This window comes from Zonotrichia leucophrys, chromosome 2 (assembly GCF_028769735.1).
Source record: "Zonotrichia leucophrys gambelii isolate GWCS_2022_RI chromosome 2, RI_Zleu_2.0, whole genome shotgun sequence".
In the NCBI taxonomy this organism is placed as follows: Eukaryota; Metazoa; Chordata; class Aves; order Passeriformes; family Passerellidae; genus Zonotrichia; species Zonotrichia leucophrys.
The window spans coordinates 52372787-52391395 of record NC_088171.1 but is presented as its reverse complement, the minus strand read 5'-3'; the positions used below and the strand labels follow the sequence as shown (position 1 = coordinate 52391395).

Here is an 18609-nt window from a genome sequence, read left to right as displayed (position 1 = left end):
ATATGGCTTCTTTTAAGTTTAGTGCACTCGTTGCTCTGCAAAGCCTGCCTTTGATTCCAAGGGAACATTTTGCAGGAGGAGGTATTGCTTACCATTTGTAATGTTGTTAGGACAAGATTTCCCCTCTCCGTTTCACCATTGAAAGGTGAGAGAAAGGGGAATGAACATGAACATCAAGGCTTAGTGTGCCAAGACTTGAAAATATATTTACATGCCAAAGTGGAACTCTTGCTTTGAACACCAGCCACAACAGCCTTGTGCACTTTGGGTAGTTCATTAACAGAAATCAATACAAGCTGCCTTTTAAGAAAGCTAACACTTGTTCATTGACACACTTTGTAATTCCTTTTAGCAGAAGCATCAATGCTTACAAATGTGCAGTAAATTATGGCAAAACTGCAGAATGTCAAGGCTATGGAAAATAGTTTCATTTCAGCGCAAACTTGAAAGATTAACCTAAATACAATGAGAAAAAGAGTAATTACTAAGAAACACAGAAAAAAAAAAAGTGTTGTCTTTACCTGGAGGCCCTTCTTCTCTATCTTTTTCTGGAGTATTTGAAGGCACTTGGTGAAATCTGTGAGGTCCTGATCCATGGTCTCAATTAACTCACATCCCTAGCGAAGAAGCAACAAAACAGAGAGAGAGAGAAAAAAAAAAGTCAGTAATTTTTCAAATGTAAGAACTAATGACATCTTTGGTGCAATTAACTTCAGACAACCACTCAGAGGTTCTGCATGGAGATGCAGGACTAAGCAAAAGACCCTTACAGAGCCCAATAACTGTAGGTCCCAGTTGAACCAGTTACTATGAGCCAGCAGTTTCATAGGTTCAGGAGTATATACTCAAAGCCATTTGAGTAGATCTGTGAGTTTGGATAAGCATGTTTTACAGAGGTCTGCTGGATGGGCAAATTCTGGTGTAATGAGCCCTGGGCGATTGGTAATTTTCAGGAAAATGACTGTCCTCTCTGGTTCTGCATCTATTGAGTCTCTGCTACATACTTTCAAACCTGTATAAATGTGGGCACACAAAAGTGTTCAAGCACCCCAGAAGCAGTGCAGTTGTACTGCAGTCAATTTGCAGTGGTTCAACATCAATTTCCTTGCACTGGGCTATTATGGCTGAAAACATGTTAGAGAAGAGCAGGAGTTCAGATTTCTTAACTGAAAACTAAGGCAATTTCTAAGCCTCTGATAAAAAGCTGAGTCAGGAAAAGTGAAGTGTATCTACCTCATAAAGTCACTATTCAAAGAGGTTTAAGGAATAAAAAAATATCTAATACAGCACAGTGAATTAAAATTAGAATCATACACATTGGATTTAGAAGTTCCCTCTCCTACTACTTCAAGGTTCCCTTAAAAGTCTCCTAGCTTTGTCTTACTTGACAGATTTTATGTTTTTGCTCTACACAATAACAACTGATAAGAGAAAAGCATTCAGAATACAGAATCTTTGTGTGTGTGCTTCTGTGTATAAAGTACGTTACTCTGTTACATCAGAAAAAACTTCACACAACAAAACCAACATAAAAATGTTCAAGTCGCCTTTACCTTGGTGATAAAAATAAAGGTAGAGAAGACAAAATTTGCAAGATTAGTGAAGGAACCGAATTTAGTGAATTGCATGCAGCAAAATAACAAGCCTGCAATAGGAAGACACACACGACCACTGAAATGCTTTCCCACACAGCCAGATTGCATATAAAACCAAATAAAGTCATCAGGCAGTAGGGGAATTGGATAAAGTAGAAAAGAAAAGTGAGAAGATAATAACAGGTTTTCTATTACACTTCTCCAAAAGTGTAAAAAAACTTCTGAAAGAAAACTGGTCAAAAGTAGCAGCCTTTCTGAGATCTGATATTGCTCTAAATATTTTTTCAAGTAGTAATAATAGGCTTGCCAAGATGAAGCATCATGTAGCTCCAACAGCACATGTAATCAGAGACCTCCATTGCAGAAGTGATGCTGCTTCCCCCTCAAAGCAGTGAGGGAAAAGGTACGTGGACTCTGCACTCAATGCTAAGGACAAAACTATTTGAAGATCTGCCATATCTCCACTTTTCTCTAGAAAAGACCAAAAATGTAAAATTGGCAGGGTGGGGACATGACAGAGGCCATCTGGAGCCCGTAATGAACACGTGAGTTTGGCAACACCAGCCAGAGACACCCAGGGCACCCAGGAAAGGTAGAGGGTTGTTCAGTCCCGCTCAGGAAAGCTCAGTCAGATCTGAAAACCACTGAAGGGAACTGTTGGAATCCATAAAGTTAGAGGGTTTTTAGGAAATGGTTAAAAAAGTATAGGCCTCAGACTGAAGTTTTGTTAGCATTGCAAATACAGCAGAAAAGTTTCCCAAGCAGTAGAGCATATGTGACAAATAACAATAGGCCTCTGTAGAATTGGCTTAAGGATGGCAACAAGGTTATTTAATGTATATCTTTAGAAGGTTAGCATGAATAGAGCTCTGTTCTTTGTCTTTTATAAACCAGTCTTTGTTTTAACTACCATTACGCGTGTTTTATAAGATTGGATAGAATGCTTGTCAATATGTGTTGTTCTATGTATGATTGGTTGAAATCTAGACTGAGATGGTTTTATGTCATTCTGTATTACACCACCTTCCTTGGCATTCCCTGTGGATCAGCGAGCTGTTAACATCCTGTCTCCATTGTCTAACAATGTCCTGAGACTGATGTGCTGAAAATAAAAAAAGCTCTTCACTGGTCTGGTTTGTTCAGTGTTGTCCACATCTGGACGTAACTGCCGCGGCAAGTGGGTTCCTTTTTTAAAATGTGGGTTCCTGACACAATTGGATATACCTGACCCCCGCAGGAACTGGTTTATCAAAGCTATTCTAAATGACAACGTGTCTCATTCACTAAGAATGGGGTGCTCTCAGACAGTCTTGATATCAGCACTGATAGTGGGAAGAGAGACCAAGCTGTGAGAAACCATGAACAGACAGAACATCAGTATTTCTCAGACAGCCTCTGAGCAGCTTGAGAACATGACAGATGAAGACTAAATCAGTGGCAGGGACAGCTACTGCTGAGTATGAGAGAAGACACAACCTCAGCTGCCAGCTCTTAAATTAGCAGTAGAGAAGTCAAGCCTTTTATCTTTTGCCAGGGCCATTCCTTGGCTTCACAGCATTGGCAGAAGTAAGTGGTTTACAGATACCAATTTATGAATGAAAAATTTAATCCCCACTCTCCCTCAGCAAAATACTACTTCCTGCAGTCATTAACAAATTTACAAGCCTGATCTTGAACAGGCAGGTTTGTCAGCAGAAGGTAAGCTGCAATTCTACTTTCCACATAGGGAATATCAAGGTGTCTGAGGTTTTATTTATTTGTTTGCTTGTTTGGTTTTTTTTGGTGTTTTTTGTTTTGTTTGTTTTGGTTTTTTTGTGTTTGTTTTTTCTTTTTTTAATGATGGCCTACAACACCTTATGATGATTTAATATTTTATGCTACTACTAGAAACATTTCTCTTAATTCTTGCCTAGCATCTCAGGATGTTCTTTGACAAAAAATTATTCTAGAGGAACTGCAAGGTACTACCAAGGCAAGATAACATCAGCATAGTGATTGGAGGGCACTGAAGGTCATTCTGCTCCGGGAGAAAACTGTGCTGCATATGCACAATGTATGTTCAGCCCTGCTACTGTCTTCTGTGCAAATTCACAATAAAAGGCCTCAAACACCTATCACAGGAATGCAGTGTAAATATGTGAGTGGGATATCACATGCACTATTCATTAAAGGCAGTACCTGTGAGTACAGTAAGAGCTGGTGCTTGGAAGTACCTGGGGCTGTTTACTCACTGCCCATACCTTTAATGCTTTACACAAGTACTGCTGTAGATCAAATCATATCAAATAATGTTGATAGAGTGCTACCATTAAAGACACCAATTCCTTCAAATTAAACTGTGATTTCTCATTCTCTTTCCACATCAAACAGATATCCAGTTGTAGAATTGGCAGAGATTTTAGTACTGCTTCTTGTGCCACAATGTCAAAGAGACTGGCATGGTCAGATTGAACAGGGGGAGGGGACAAGCAGCAGAACTGGATCCTCCATCCTCTTTACAGTCTTGCTGAAATTAATGTCTGTGCAGTTCATGTTCGCTGATGGTATAAGAGCCGCAGATAAATCTGCTGCTCCTGACATATGAAGTCCAATATTTTATGCCACAGAATTGGATGACAATTGTAATGCAGTTCCTTTCAACCTTCACTGCATTATTCTGGAATGACAAAAATCCTCAAGACAGAGCTATGCAATGCAGTCAGAGTTTAACGAAAGGACAGCATAGTAGTGCAAGATAGGCAATAACATATGTAGTTTTATAGATACCCACTAAACTTAATGACATTAACCTTTGGTAAGAAAGTTTAAAAGCCAAACAAATTTAACATTAGGAAAGGTTAGAAAAATCGATAGCACACAGCAGGAAAGAAAACAATAGATTTCATCTGATGATGATACAGCTTTGGTGAATGATAGGATGAGACAAAAAATGAGGCTTTCGCTGTTCTGTCTTAGTAGAGCAGCTATGGGAGGCACTTTGCTAAAGAAGGAGGAGTGTGTCAGACTCACTTAATAGGATTGTTGAACCCTATATTTCAGACAGACACTGAATTCAGAGAGGCACTGAAATGTCAATCTGAACATCTCAGCATTTCTCCATTTTCAGAAATGTTACACATCACAGGACATTGTGTGTTTGTAGAAAGCAGTGTGTAGTTGCTCATTCCCCCATGTTCTACTTAATCTTTTATTAAGAGAATGTAATGGTTTTTTTCTTTCTGTAACCTTTTTGAGTATGGGAACATAATTAGAATAGAATACATAAAATATCCTAATGTGTACTCTATCTCCCACGTCTTCCTATGGAAAACCACTTAACATTATCTTTTGAAACCTGTATCTGGCTGTGCTCAGTGGGAGCACCAGTGACATTCAGTTCAGTCTTTTAACAATACTTGAGCACAGAGGCTCAACTTTGAGCTATCAAACTCAAACAGATGTGCTTATGTATAGTGCTAATGCCACATATCCTCAAGCAAAACAAGGAGAAACGAGACAGGTTGTAGATTCTCTCAAAACCACAGCACTGACAAATAAATTTTAAGAAACCTATATAAATTAAATGTTATCTCCAAACATTCTCTTTCCCCTAAACTTCACCAACACAAACAGTAATGTACTCACTTGATCCTAATATTTCACTGACAAACTGGGTAAGGCTATAGATTCTCAGAACTACTTCATTTGGAAGGGACTTTTCAAAGTCATCTGGTCTGATCTCCTGCTAAGAGTACCTTATGTTTGCTCAGGTTTGTCATGGCCCTTTCCAGTCCAGGTTTAGCTGGAAATGGAGATGCCACTTCCCTGGGCTACCTCTTCTCATACTTGACAACTCTTATGTAATTTTATTTCCCAGTGGCACACAGAGATCTATTGTATTGCAAATTGTGGTTGTTGCTTCTTCTCCTACCTCAACTTAAGGAAGAATATTCTTCTGTTTTCTTTCTGCCCTTCCATTATGATGTTTACAACAGTGATATGATCTGCTGCTCACCTTTTCTTCTGGAGGTTTGAATAAGACAGTTCACATCTGCTTTTTCTCACATCATAAGTTCTAGACTTCCCTAAAATTTGTTTCCCTCGCTTGTACTGTATTGGCATGCAGTATTTCCACCTTGGAGAGTCTGAAGAGGTCATTTAAAAGCAAGGAGGCAAAGGGTTCCCAGATATCTCTTCCTTTTAAGGTAAATTTCTGGTTACAGGGAATTTAATTTTGCCCCTCTGCTATCCTCTTCCTCTTTATCCCACACAGAGAATAACTCCAACCTTCACATACACTTCCTCATACACTAGCTGCCGCCAACTGAAAGTTTTGGCCTCCCCAACATTTTCATACCCAAATGTGCAGCAGACAAGCATTTACATCCTGTATTGGACTCAATGCAATTGATACTGAAAAACAACTCTGTGGCATTCACATTTTCTGGAAAAAAATCCCTTCGCCCAGGATTTTTCTCCTGGGAAGCTGAGAAGCCTCAGAGAAAAAGGAAAACAATAATTATCTGATTTGTTTCTCCTGTGTTTTGCTCATTTGAAATGTGTTTGGAGATTGTTTATGAACAGGTGGTTGTTTCATTGGTTTCTGCTGTGAATTGTTTTCACTCTTTGGCTAATCAGTGCCAAGCTGTTGGGGAGAGAGTCACAACTTTTCATTATTGTCTTTTAGCCTTCTCTAAGTATCCTTTCTGTATTCTTTAGTATAGTTTAGTTTGGTATTCTTTAATATAATATAGTATCATAAAGTAATAAATTAGCCTTCTGAGAACATGGAGTCAGATTCATCATTCCTTCCTCTATCTGGGGACCCCACAAATACAATACAACTCTAGGAAAAAGCATACATAGATTTGAGCAAAGTACTGCTCTATGTACAGAAAGAGGAACAGAAATGGACTGCAGGATCTGACTGAAGGTCTTGGACCAGGCCTAGCAAACAAGATAAAATATGTGGATGCATCACCCTACAAGTTCAACAGGTGACAGACACTATGTTCTACCACCTCATCTGTAATAGGAGGGTGATTTCTGAGGCCTCAGCACTCAACCAGTATCAAAAATAAATAAAAAAAAAAAACAAACCCAAAACCATAGTTTTGGAAAATCTGTTTGCAGAGATGGCAGAAGCCCAGACAGTGGTTGATGGCCCAGTATTCCACAGCTGATCCAAAACACCTCTACCAGAATCGAAACCAAGTCTAGCATGGGATAAACATGAGACAGGCTAGAATGTCACTTCAAACATTTTGAAAATGTTTAAAGATACAGGATTGTAGAGAGACAGGCAGAACAAGAACCTCTAATTTGAGCTACTTCTAGGCATAAAAGTTGCATAGATTTCCTATAGGTGGTAAGATTGAGTTAGCATGATGACCAAACTAACATGGCTGATTTATCTCTATGAATTACAACCAGCAGGAAATTAGGGAACTGAAGCCTTTGGCATTTGGGGAGTAGGATGCAAGTAAGGAAGGCAAAGCAGTTAAGTTCACTGACTTCTTTTGGGAATTTCAAATACTGTTGAACAAAACTGTTGAACAGCTTATCTTTAACTCAGTTTAATTGAATGAATTGTCTTTTAAGTTCTTAAATGAAGAACAAACCAAGTATGTACAATTAGTGAAAATTACTTTTGATATTTAAATAGCCAAAATACTTAATTAAGTGAAATTAGTTTTCTTCTAGATTTTGGACTCAAATTTGGCTAACTGCCTGACATCAGTACAAACCTAATACTGTATGGGTTGCTTCACCTCCAGTCCTAGGGTTCATGATGTTTTCACTCATCCAACTGCACATTAAGGATCACTGCCATTCACAGTGACTAAAATAATTCATTAATCATGTTGAAATCTATACTCTGAAAGCCAAATAACTGATATTGACATTCAAGTGAAAGCCCTATTACTGAAAAATAATTTCAGTAACGCTGAACGCGCGCAAACCAAGAATGTCCAGGTTTGACTATCACTTATAACCTTATATAACATCACTTTATTTATTAAACAAGTACTATGTGGTGGCAGAAACAAAATCAGTAAATACATGTAAACACATGCACAGTTCCACAACCCAGAAGCTACATGAACTTGTCAAATTTGACAAGCATTTAAAACAACAACAACAGCAACAAAAAAAGTGCTCTGTAGTTGAAACTGACTGCAACAGCTGCAACCTCTCCTCTCTTTCCCTATTTCTATTTTGATGTGATCTTTTCCACAGTAAATAAAATGTTTCCTGTTTTCGGTTATAACGAGGCAGTATGTGGCTTCTGGTGGAAGATTTTTTTTGACATAATGCATTTTATGTTGAGATAATAGGAATGAAAGAGTTCATCTGCATTAATAGAGTTCATCTGCCCCCTTTTAAAAAAAAAAGTCTATTCATAAAATAGCAATTATTTAAAATGAACAAAATATGAGTCTGTTTAGTTGGTATCTGACTGATACCAAAGAAAGCCACTGCAACTTCTTTGCCACCTATTAGATACAAAAATCCAGAAACCCAAATGTTTCTAAATCTCTAAATCTAAAAAAACCAAATAGAAGCAATCTGTCCCCCTGCTCCCCAAATTAAAAAAAAGTAAACCAACAAACTCCACAAGCAGACAAAAAAAATAAACGAAACAACCCAGCACAGTTAATGTTCCATTTGCTGGAAAAATTCCCAGTATTTATCCATACTGGAGCAAATTCTTATGATGTATTAAGTTTGGTCAATGAAAGCAAACAAATGCTCACAGGTCAGAAAGTGCAGTGATATCCACATCACTGCCACACCTTTATCAGAAGGCCACTAACACCTTTTAAAACTTTTAAATAACTGAGCAGAGAAGTAAGAGTGTTGCGTGAGAAAGGTCCGTCAGGAGTTGCAGTCTCATATTAAACCCATATCTCTCCATACCCATTTCTTGCATTTAAACAGCAGACCTACTTTTGTACGTCCCTGTGCAACTAAAACATGTTATTTTTTCAATCTGATGATTAAAACTGAGCACAGTACAACAGTGACAGCCACCTGCTATTTTTGTATCATCTATGAAATTTCCCTTATGTACCCTTTTCTGAAAAACAAAGGTTCAGAAATGGGGGATTTAATTGATGGTCAGTCTCTCTCTGTAATCAGCACTGTGAAAAGCCTTTGTCTCCCATCATGGTTATGCCCTTTGGATCCTAACCCAGTGATGGGTCTGATTACAGTACCTTGCTTTTCTTGAAAAATACCTTGAAAACAGTAATTTCCCCTCTGTGTGCATTTATGTACTAAGATGTGAGGTAGCTCTTGGAAGGAAAATCAGAGTGCTGGAATTGCACCAGTGTCTGACAAAAGGGAAGCATGTGCCACTGATTGTAGATAGCAAGAGCCACTACCCAGTTGTGCTGATGAGAGTCTTTTTTGTTTGCTTGTGTGCACTTTGAACCAAGACAAAGAACTGCATCGTTTTCAAAAATAAGGCAAATACGCTTAAACACATGCTAAAACTGCCTTTGGCACTCACACCAATGCATATTAGATCAAGAACTCTTCTGAAATAAAGCAAGAAAGAGAAAAGCTGCCTTAACCAAAAATCCTATCTGTGCCCCACAAAGCTGAAGAAATAGGGCATGCAGTATTCCTTGCAATTCAACGAGCTGGGAGGGAGAGAGAGAGGCCATCTACATTTCAAATATCCCACACCAATTTAATTGCAGTAACCAAACAGGTTTTTGTTTTGGCTTTTGTGATTCTGTTGTTGTTGTTGTGGTGGTGGTTTTGTTTGTCCTTTTTTTTTTTAATTATAAGGGCTTCGGGTTAACAACTCTTGCTTTTTACCACACAGGATGACAGACACTCTACAGAAATAAAGTTAATAAGCAGACACTGTATTTGAATCGACTTCAGTTTCCAGACTAATTGCCAATTCTCAAGAACATCTCAAGGTAAGAAAAACAAGCAGAAAACAGCATGGCTTGTACTGAGGTGTTTTCAAAGATCTGGGCTGACAAATTTTAGACATCCTAAACACTATCTTAACATGTTCCTTTGCCAGGAGCCAAGAAATCCAAGAACACCGTGACTGTGAAAAATGCATAGAAAATAGCCAAAGAGATGTTAACTTGGATGGCATAAAATTCCCTGCAAGGCATTTCTAATCATTAATCTTATTTAAATATATATGACTAGTACACCTAGTCCCTCTCTCTTGCATTTGGACAGACTTTATGCAACAGAATTTTTGTTCCTTAGCTAGTATTTCCCAGTATGTCTTTACTTTCAAAGGTATGTAATTGCTCTGAAAAGAATTTGGATTGTGACAGTAGAGGTGCATTTTAAATAGTGATTACTGGACAGATTTTATTGAAACCAGGCTCCGAATGTGCGCTAAGGGCAAAAAAACCCATAAGGGTATTCTTACACAACTCTGTCTATGAGTACAAGATGAATACAAAGGGATTTGAAGATTTTGATTACCTGAAGACAGCAAATTGAAAGGAGAAATATCCTCCTTTCATGGATAAAAGTCCAAAAATTGTGTTATCAAGACAATTCAGTAGCTCCTCTTTTCTTTTTGGTATTGGGATATTAATAAAACCAGCAAAATTAGTCTCAAGACTGATCCATCGGGAAAGATACTAATTACTTCCCACTGCTTGTTAGTTTTCTTATGAATCACTGCCTGCCTTGAATTTGTGTCTTAAGCTCTAACTTGGCTAGATATGTGACTAGGTAATACTCTTTTCTTTCCCTCTTATTGTTCTGTGTGACAGTTTCTAAAACCTCTCAGCCTCAGTGTAAGAGCTATATATCACAAGGAATAGAAGAAACTTTCTGTGAGGAGAGTTTATTTATTGTCTATAATACCCCATCGTTTCAGGTTCATTTAATAGTGATCAAAAGGAGAATGCCAAACTATACAAATCATCAGCACAATGCAGGTCAGCTTCTGAATTTTAAATTATATTCCTGTCCTCTTTTCCTCCAGTTTTTCTTTCCAGTCTTTTCAATGAAGGGAATGGCCAATTTAAACATACGGAAATCTCTCTTGCTTTCTCTAGGCAGATTGTCTATGACAGGCAGATTATATAACATTTCCAATGTCTGCTGGTGCCTGAGAGAGGCAGGAGCTTTACACTGCTGAAAACTGGGTATCTCCCCCCACTGCCACACCAGGTCTGCAACCTGCTTGCATATTTATAGGATACCAGAAAAAGTAAGGCAGAATGAAGGAAATATTTGTTGTTACCCATACATACGCCATGTTAACTGCAGGTAGAAAGTTAAGACACAAAAAGGATGTTGCTTTTGGAAACTTATTGGAGGAAAGTTCCTGGCCATACCTCAACAGCTTCATGTCAGAAGTAGCAATGTTGTAAAAAATGCCAAACTCAAGGCACACTGCTACTAATTTAGTTATATCTTCTGTATTGAAAAGAATTTTGTGACTCCAAGAATGAGAAAGACTGCATAGGTTTGGCAAATGCCCAATCTTAATGTAGACCAGTGAAAACAGGTTTCACAAACTCTAAATAAAATTAAATTGTTCAGTATTTTAACAACCATAAATATTGCAAAGCTAACAGCAATGAAAATACATAACAATAATAATTATAATAACAGCAGCAGCAGCAGCAACAGCCACCACTCAGCTTTACAATCCTTTTCAAAGATTATCAAATTATCCAGGAGCAATGAACAGAAATAATTGACATGCTGACATTTTGACAGACATAAGGGAAAGCTTAGGAAATTAAAGCACTGCCCAGCAGAGCAGTTCTGATTTCATCACTATCAAGTGTTCCACTGAATATGAACACATTTCCAAGTGAAATGCAGGCTATTTGCTGCATTTCCACAGAGCTGAGGTCGATTCTTGAATAATAATAGGTCACACAACATATTCACACAGTTGCTGTATTTTCTATTTGTGGAGGATTTCAAATCTCAAGTGAAATTGCTGAACAAATGTTCAGTACTTAGATCTGAGAGCACTTGGTTACTTGTTATGTTGGACATCAGTTTTATCTTCAAGGCCTGCTTTTTGATAAGCAAAGGTTGTGGGTTTAAAGACAGAGAACACCTAGAAACTGTACTGTATATCCTTCTCCTTGTCTCTCTTTTCCACATGAAATATAAACGAGTGCTTAGGGGAGTGTTCAATTAGAAATCAGAAAGTACAAGCTTACTGTACTGAAAATACACTTCCATTACATGTGGCAAGCTTCAAGCTTTGAACAGGTGACAAATATGACATCTAATAAAATAAATAACATATATCCAACTAATTGCAATTACTCTGCAAGTAATACAGAGCTTTGCAACACAAAATTTTGCATTGGTGCACCCTAGATCTCTCCTAGTGGGATATTCCTTTGCTCTATGTAGCAACAGTGATCCCTGAAGTGTCACTTCTAGCTCTTCTTACAGACAGCTGTGATCCCTGGAAAAAGCAAGCTAGCACAAAATAAAGGGTACAAACATTACAAAGGCACTATATAGTCAACCTCTTGTTTTAACAGCTTCTGTTCAGAACCCACTCCAGTAACTATTCTGTGAGCACTGATCACAATCCCCTGGATATCCTATATATTAAAGGGATAAATCACAGAACAACAGAATGTTCATCTCCAGAAAGCAGGGGTCCCACTCTCATGTTTATTAATGCTGTAGGGTATGCCTAAAGCAAATTACAATGCACTAAAATCGGTATGAAAAATCAGATCCCATGATCTTCCCCTACATGACTGAGAACAGGATTTGGCCTCCTGCATCTTCTGTGGACAAAGGGCAATGGAACTGTCAGGCATATTCATAATACAAAATGCAAACCACTGCTGCTTGTGCAAAGAGCTGGAATGGGTTTGCAGGAACTGAATGCAGCAAAAAAGCTGAGTGTCACATTGTGCTAAAACAGAAATGCAAGTGAGAAAACGAGCTGGGTGCACACACAGGGGCAGACTGGTCTAACAGACTACCTGGAAGATGCAAGGATGCAAGACATTTCCCTGACTACTGCCTAGACAAAGCATAAGGCTCCAGAGCATCCAGCTGTGCTCTGACCTTCTCATCAGCCACCCAGGCTAACATGATTGCTGAGGGAATCTGACCTAGCACTCACTGATATCAGCACTCAAGACAGTAACTCTTTTTTATTAAAACTAAATATAAAATTTCCATAATGCACTACTCTAACACATAGTCAGATCTCTAGGGATCTGAGAGCTTCTCCTATTCTGCTTCCCTTCATTCTACCCATACTCTATTTTAAACTACTCTTGTTAGAAAGAAAAGGAAAAAAATATCAAGACATGCTTGTGCATTTTGATCAGAGACCTAAAAAAACCTTACAGCTTCAAAAAGCTGTGAGAAGATGCATCAGAAGCTCAGCAAGGCTATATGTGAACATTTTAAAATTTTTGGTTTAGCTCAATCAAGTCTTCCAAACATATTATTCCCACTAAATTTTGCCTGAATGGTAAGTTGGAAGCAGATCCACATGGAGATTACAAGACATGAAGATACACAGTCCCCCAGATTCTGAAGTTTTCAGAGTATTTGGCTCTTCACTATACTGGGGTTTGTAGACAACGTTTATGTCTTTACCATAGCCAGTGCTGGGACTGGAAACTGGCTTTAGTGCACAACAGAGCTCAGCCTAGGCTGTGCCTGAAAGCCTCCTGTCTTCTCTGGTGGGTCTCACAATCTGAACAGGTCTAAATCCTGCCACTGCTCCTGGGAGGCCAACTGGCTGGCTCAGAGCTAGGAGGGTTGGTCTAGCTCAGTAAAAGGCAGGTTATGTCTGCACCGAGCAGGCACAGAACAGCCCTATGAGCCCCATTGCCACACCTTATTCTAGCACTCAGAAAGCTCTCCATGCACAGCAGTTTTAAACAAAGATGAACATTAGTGACTGCCCTTTAAAGTATTCTGTTAAAGGTTTGTGAGACACTTGTGAAGGTATGAGGACAGTTGCAAGGAAAACTCTTCCTAACATTCTCCAGGTTTGGATTTCCTGTTAGAAGGCAATATATATACACTAATCAGATGATAAATTATGGAGATTAAACTAACCTTCAATTATCCTGTCCACACCTCTAAAGAGAAAGTTTTTCTCTGTTCTTTCTCAAGTGTTGTGTTCAGTTTAATTAAAAGATTTTTCAAAGCCTCAGAAGCTTTATATCTTTACAGAAAAAACCCCCAAACTACCACATCACAGCTGATCTCTCTAGGCATTTTTCCTGATATTTACTAAAAAGTCTTTTATTCAGCCATATCCCTCTTTGCACACAGGCATTACATAAGTATATCTCCTCAGTCCATGTGATGCCCAGTTACACTCTATCTCTTTCTTAATCTTCCTTCAAATTCATGTTTTAAAATCCCTAGCATCCCCACAAAATATAAAGGTAAAGCAAATACATAAGCAATACCTGCTATATAGAAAGCAGCCTTTCTCTACTGACAAAAAGCATTAGAGCTCCTTAGCTTTTTGCAGGAACTCATTGTGCTTTTCCTTACTTACTGGAATGGCAATCCTGAGCCTGAATTGTACTACAAAAATTATTTTTAAGAGGCTTTGCTTTTCAAGCTGCAGATCATGTTCTAAAATGCCAACAGATTATAGCACATTCAGAGACTTAATAGTTTTCCCCTCATGCAAAAAGTCACCCAATACCTTTCATTCTATATCTAATTAGCAGACATCCACACACAGCTTATGTAGACAATGCCCTGCTTTTACCACACATTGCAGCCTGCAGCTTTGTAATCCACATCTAAAATGTTCTCCAGGAAACTGTCTTGAGATCAAGGCACCAACAAAACATTCATCAAGTAAAGGATCAGCCACTTACACTGCCATGACAATCTGGTGTGACCTGGGCAAGCAGTCAGTGACATTTGGGCACTAAATGCTTCCTAGCTTCTGTGGGTCTAGGCTTGATTTTGGCCTCTCTTCACCTCAGTTCTGCAAGGTCTGGTCTTTCTCCATCTCAGTCTTGCAGGTTTTGGTCTATCTCAGTCCTGCAAGTGTGCAATAAATTAATAGTTTTAGCATGTACTGAGAAAATAAGTGAATAAGCACTCAAGAGGCAATCTATGGCACACGCACGTAAAGTGGCCATTTCCTAATTGGGTAAACAACTAGTTAAGGCAAACATCTACTTCTTCTCCACAATTTTTGAAGACGTAGCTATGAATATACATCTGTGCTTTCTCTATACTAAAATTCTTAAATATTTAGTTTCTTTACCTTGACTTTTACAAAAAGAAGTTAGGCTAAAAAGGTAGCAATCATCATCTGTTATGCCTCCCTGTTTTAGCTACCATAGAAGCTTTTCCTTCCTTTGGAAATTCAGAAACTAAGCACTCTAGAATTACATGCTGCATCAAGTAAAAATAAAAATATCACAACAGAGGAAGTATGCAACACTTATCTCTTCATTTGAATGAATCACATTGGAGATACACAGTGGAAATTATTTTGCAGCAAATTTAAAGTAAAAGCTGAATTTTATGATTAAAATCTATTATTACAAAGTAAAAGAAGACAGTTATTTAATACCATCTTGATGTTAAATTCACAAACTACTGTTATATTTCCAGACATTGTATGTGGTCAGTATTTCTATTCCCTTTAACTCTTTTCAACTCTTGCCCATGTAATACAAATGAAATTCAAATCAGCAGTTTTCAATCAGATTTTTTTGAATGTGGCAGTCTAACACTAAAATTGGTATCTGAATGCAGTCTAGTGGAACATAAAATACATTGTTTTTAATGGATTCACTGGAAAAAAAATAAAACCACTGTGATCACTTCATTCAAATTATGATTAAGCAAGTAAAGATTTAGCTAGATCGTTACAATGGAAGTAGAAGAGAACAATCACAGATTTAGGTAGGACCATAGCATTAAGAAAAATCTTTCTGTTCAGTATGTTTTGCAAAAGACCATAACACATTTCTTCTGACAGTAGAGCATTTTCCTCTGCTCTCAGCAAGCTCAGCCAAAATTTAGCTAATATTAAACATCAGGCAGTGTTTTAGTTCCAGACATTTTAATTAATGACTTACTTGTTCCTAATAATTTGTCTGAAAGTGAACAGAGCTCATTTTTAAAGGAGCCAAGATTATCATGTGTGAGAAGAAATAGAATTCCTCATTCAAGAAGAAATAGTAGGTCACCATAAATAATATGTGCACACTTACTGTAAATAATTTTGGTGACAGAAGGTGCTGCCATGCAGTCTGATTAACATTACCAATGAAGCACAGCCAATTTTGATAAGTTTGTATGACAGATTGCTGTTATTAGTCAACATTAGGATGTTTAATGTAGTTGCATAGGGCTCTCAGCTCCCAAAATTCCCGTTTTGTATTCTCAGAAAAGTATCTCTGTAAAAAAATTAAATTGACATAAGAAATGGAGACGAGGATTTTATTCACTTGCATACTGCAAAGTTCAACTTCAAGCCACATCTTTTGTAACTCATCTAGAAAATCAAATTCTTGTGCTGTACTCTGAGTGCCTGCCAGGGTCTGCAATCAGGACTCAACCAACACCTATGCTCTGCATGATGCAACATAGAACTGAGCCCTTCTCCTGCTGAGTTGGAATGACTAAGAGCAAGATCTCCTTTTGCTTCAGGAATATATTCCATTTTCTCCAAGTTTCTTAGCTAACAAAGTAGAGTTCCTTTGTGTACAGATCATTGCAAAGAGGGCACAGTAATTTTGATCCCATTCTGCTACTGGTCTTATGCCAACACTGATGTAAGGAGCAGGTTCTAGTATGGGAGACATGAGGCATCCATGCTCTTTGAAAGACCTGCTTAGACTTGAGGGCCAAAAAGCTACATTTCAAGGAATTCAGCTGCTTCTTTCTGAAGACATGGAAGATTAGAAACAGTGTATATAAATAAAGAATTTGTGAGTCAATAAGCATACAATAGCTACATGCACAGGAAGGCATTGCTGTGCAGACTTTTCTAGGGCTGGCAAAGCAGGGGACATAACCAAGAAAGTCAAAAGGCAGTATGAGATCTGAACACTACAGCTGGATTTGCTACCAAGAATTGCATCATTCCACATTCATCTTCTACTTAATTTTTCATGTATCTCACCTGCTTTGAATAAATAATGAATTATTTCCTCACATAATTATTTTTACATATCACATTCCTCTCAATGAGAGTGCAAGTGCTCCCAATCACTGTAGAGACCTTCTCTGAGAAGGCTGATATACTGTCTGCTTCTCTTACACAAATTGCTTTCCTTTCAAGGTCACAAACCTAGTAGCCATTTAATGCTGAACCCCTTATTGCCCTGGAAATCTCCAGTGACTAAGACAGAAATAAATGATCTGAGTGGATATTCCTGCCACACCACCCAGCTCTTGATCTTTCCTCCTCTGTTCCAAATACTCAGTAATTTGATTCTCCTCATTTTAACTCACTAACCACCTTCCCAGATTTCTATCTCGGAAAAGAAAAAAAGACAGTATAAACCAAAATTTGTTAGGAAAGTAGCAATTTATGTAATTCTTCCTAATGAGGGTCTTTCCCTATTCACTAGCAGCTCATTTCTGTTTCTCATAATTTACTTTTGCTATAGATGGTTAATGAGATGATTGGCTCTTGCAATTAAAAGATAACTATTGTGTGAATATTAAGAAAAGCTTTAGTGATGTTATATATAATAGTTATATTTTATATATATTATTTATATAATAGTTATATATATATATAAATAGTTATGTTATTGTAATTTAGATGTCCTCTGTTCTCCCCATAGTTCCCTTTCCCCCTGGTATTGTTGCCATCAGACAGCTGGGTTGCCCAGGACAGGTAGAGAGAAGGCTGCCCAGGTGTCCCTTACCTGGGGCAGGCGGGAATGGAAAAGCTTGGTGCTTAGGGGGTGCAGCATGGCAACGCCTGATCTCCAATTCAGTTACAAGCAAGCAGTCTCCACTGATAAATGGCAAAGAAGAGCTGACTGACAGACTCTGGGAGGGGCCAGGGCTGGCTGATGCAGCCCCAGGGGTATAAAAGCTTGAGCATTCATCTTGAAGATGAACCAACCATGTGGTATCACATGGGCAGTTCCCAGTGCTGCAGCTTTTTCCTTATGCAGTCCTTTGCTGTATTTTTGTTAAGGCTTAATAAAACTCTTTCAATTTTCAAAGTGAGCAGTTGTTTCTCACAGCTTCTCTGCCTAAATCTTTTGGTCACAGGCTGCTGCAGACAGGATCCAATGGCAGTACCTCAGCACCCCAGCCAGGCTGTGGAAAAGGCCAGCCCCTCTGTCAACAACTGCACTCCAAAGCATCCTTTCTTCCTACAATTTTTACACAAATATAACCTGAAAGTCAGAGTTGGCCTTACACAAAGGGCAAGAGAGCAAAATTTGATTTTCATTCAAAACAAACCAGGAGAAAAGAGGAAAGAAACTTTGTTACTAAGTAACAATTCCTTCCCAGGGGGCCTCACAGAAAAATGCAACTGTCATCCTCCTTTAGATTTTCATGTCCCTGTACTGAAACAAAACACAAACTCAGCTAAAAGTTCCTCACAACTGTCTTGTAGCTGTGCTTTCAGTTGCTGATGCTTTATGAGCTTTAAAAGAATACAACCAATGCTGTGTTTTTTAATGCAAAATGAAACCTGGAATCTAATTTAAGATACTGACATGAAATTACAATTATAATTAAAACATTATTGCAATGACATCCATTGTCTGCCCTGGCTTCCAGCTGAAAGCTGTCCTTCCAGCTGCCTTTCTGAATTTCCCATGTTGGTGCCTCTTGGCCCAACAAGCAACTGGGATTCCCAGATTGCTCTGTCTCTGACAGCAGGAGAGTCACCCATCCTCACAATTAGCTCTGAAACAAGACCATGCTTTTTTGACACTTGGGAGATGCCTCCAACCTCTGGCTTGGCTTAATAAGAGACAGCTGGATGGAGCAGACTGAGCCAGATGCTGATTAGCCCCATACTGAACCTGTACATGCCAGTGCAAGGCAGGGGGGAGCTCCACATGAG

The 18609-nt window shown here is 38.4% G+C and overlaps 1 protein-coding gene across 9 annotated transcripts in view; it reads right to left on the bottom strand.

The window, feature by feature from the left end:
* Window positions 1-18609, bottom strand: part of TPK1 (thiamin pyrophosphokinase 1) — a 305721-nt gene that overhangs the window by 121820 nt on the left and 165292 nt on the right. For 8 of the 9 annotated variants that reach the window (XM_064704990.1, XM_064704992.1, XM_064704993.1 and 5 more), the window contains one exon: window positions 522-617. In XM_064704990.1, the coding sequence (XP_064561060.1) occupies window positions 522-617 (96 nt within the window). Of the gene's footprint in view, window positions 1-521; window positions 618-14422; window positions 14517-18609 lie in introns of those variants that run through there. The other variant, XM_064704996.1, reaches the window with a different exon arrangement.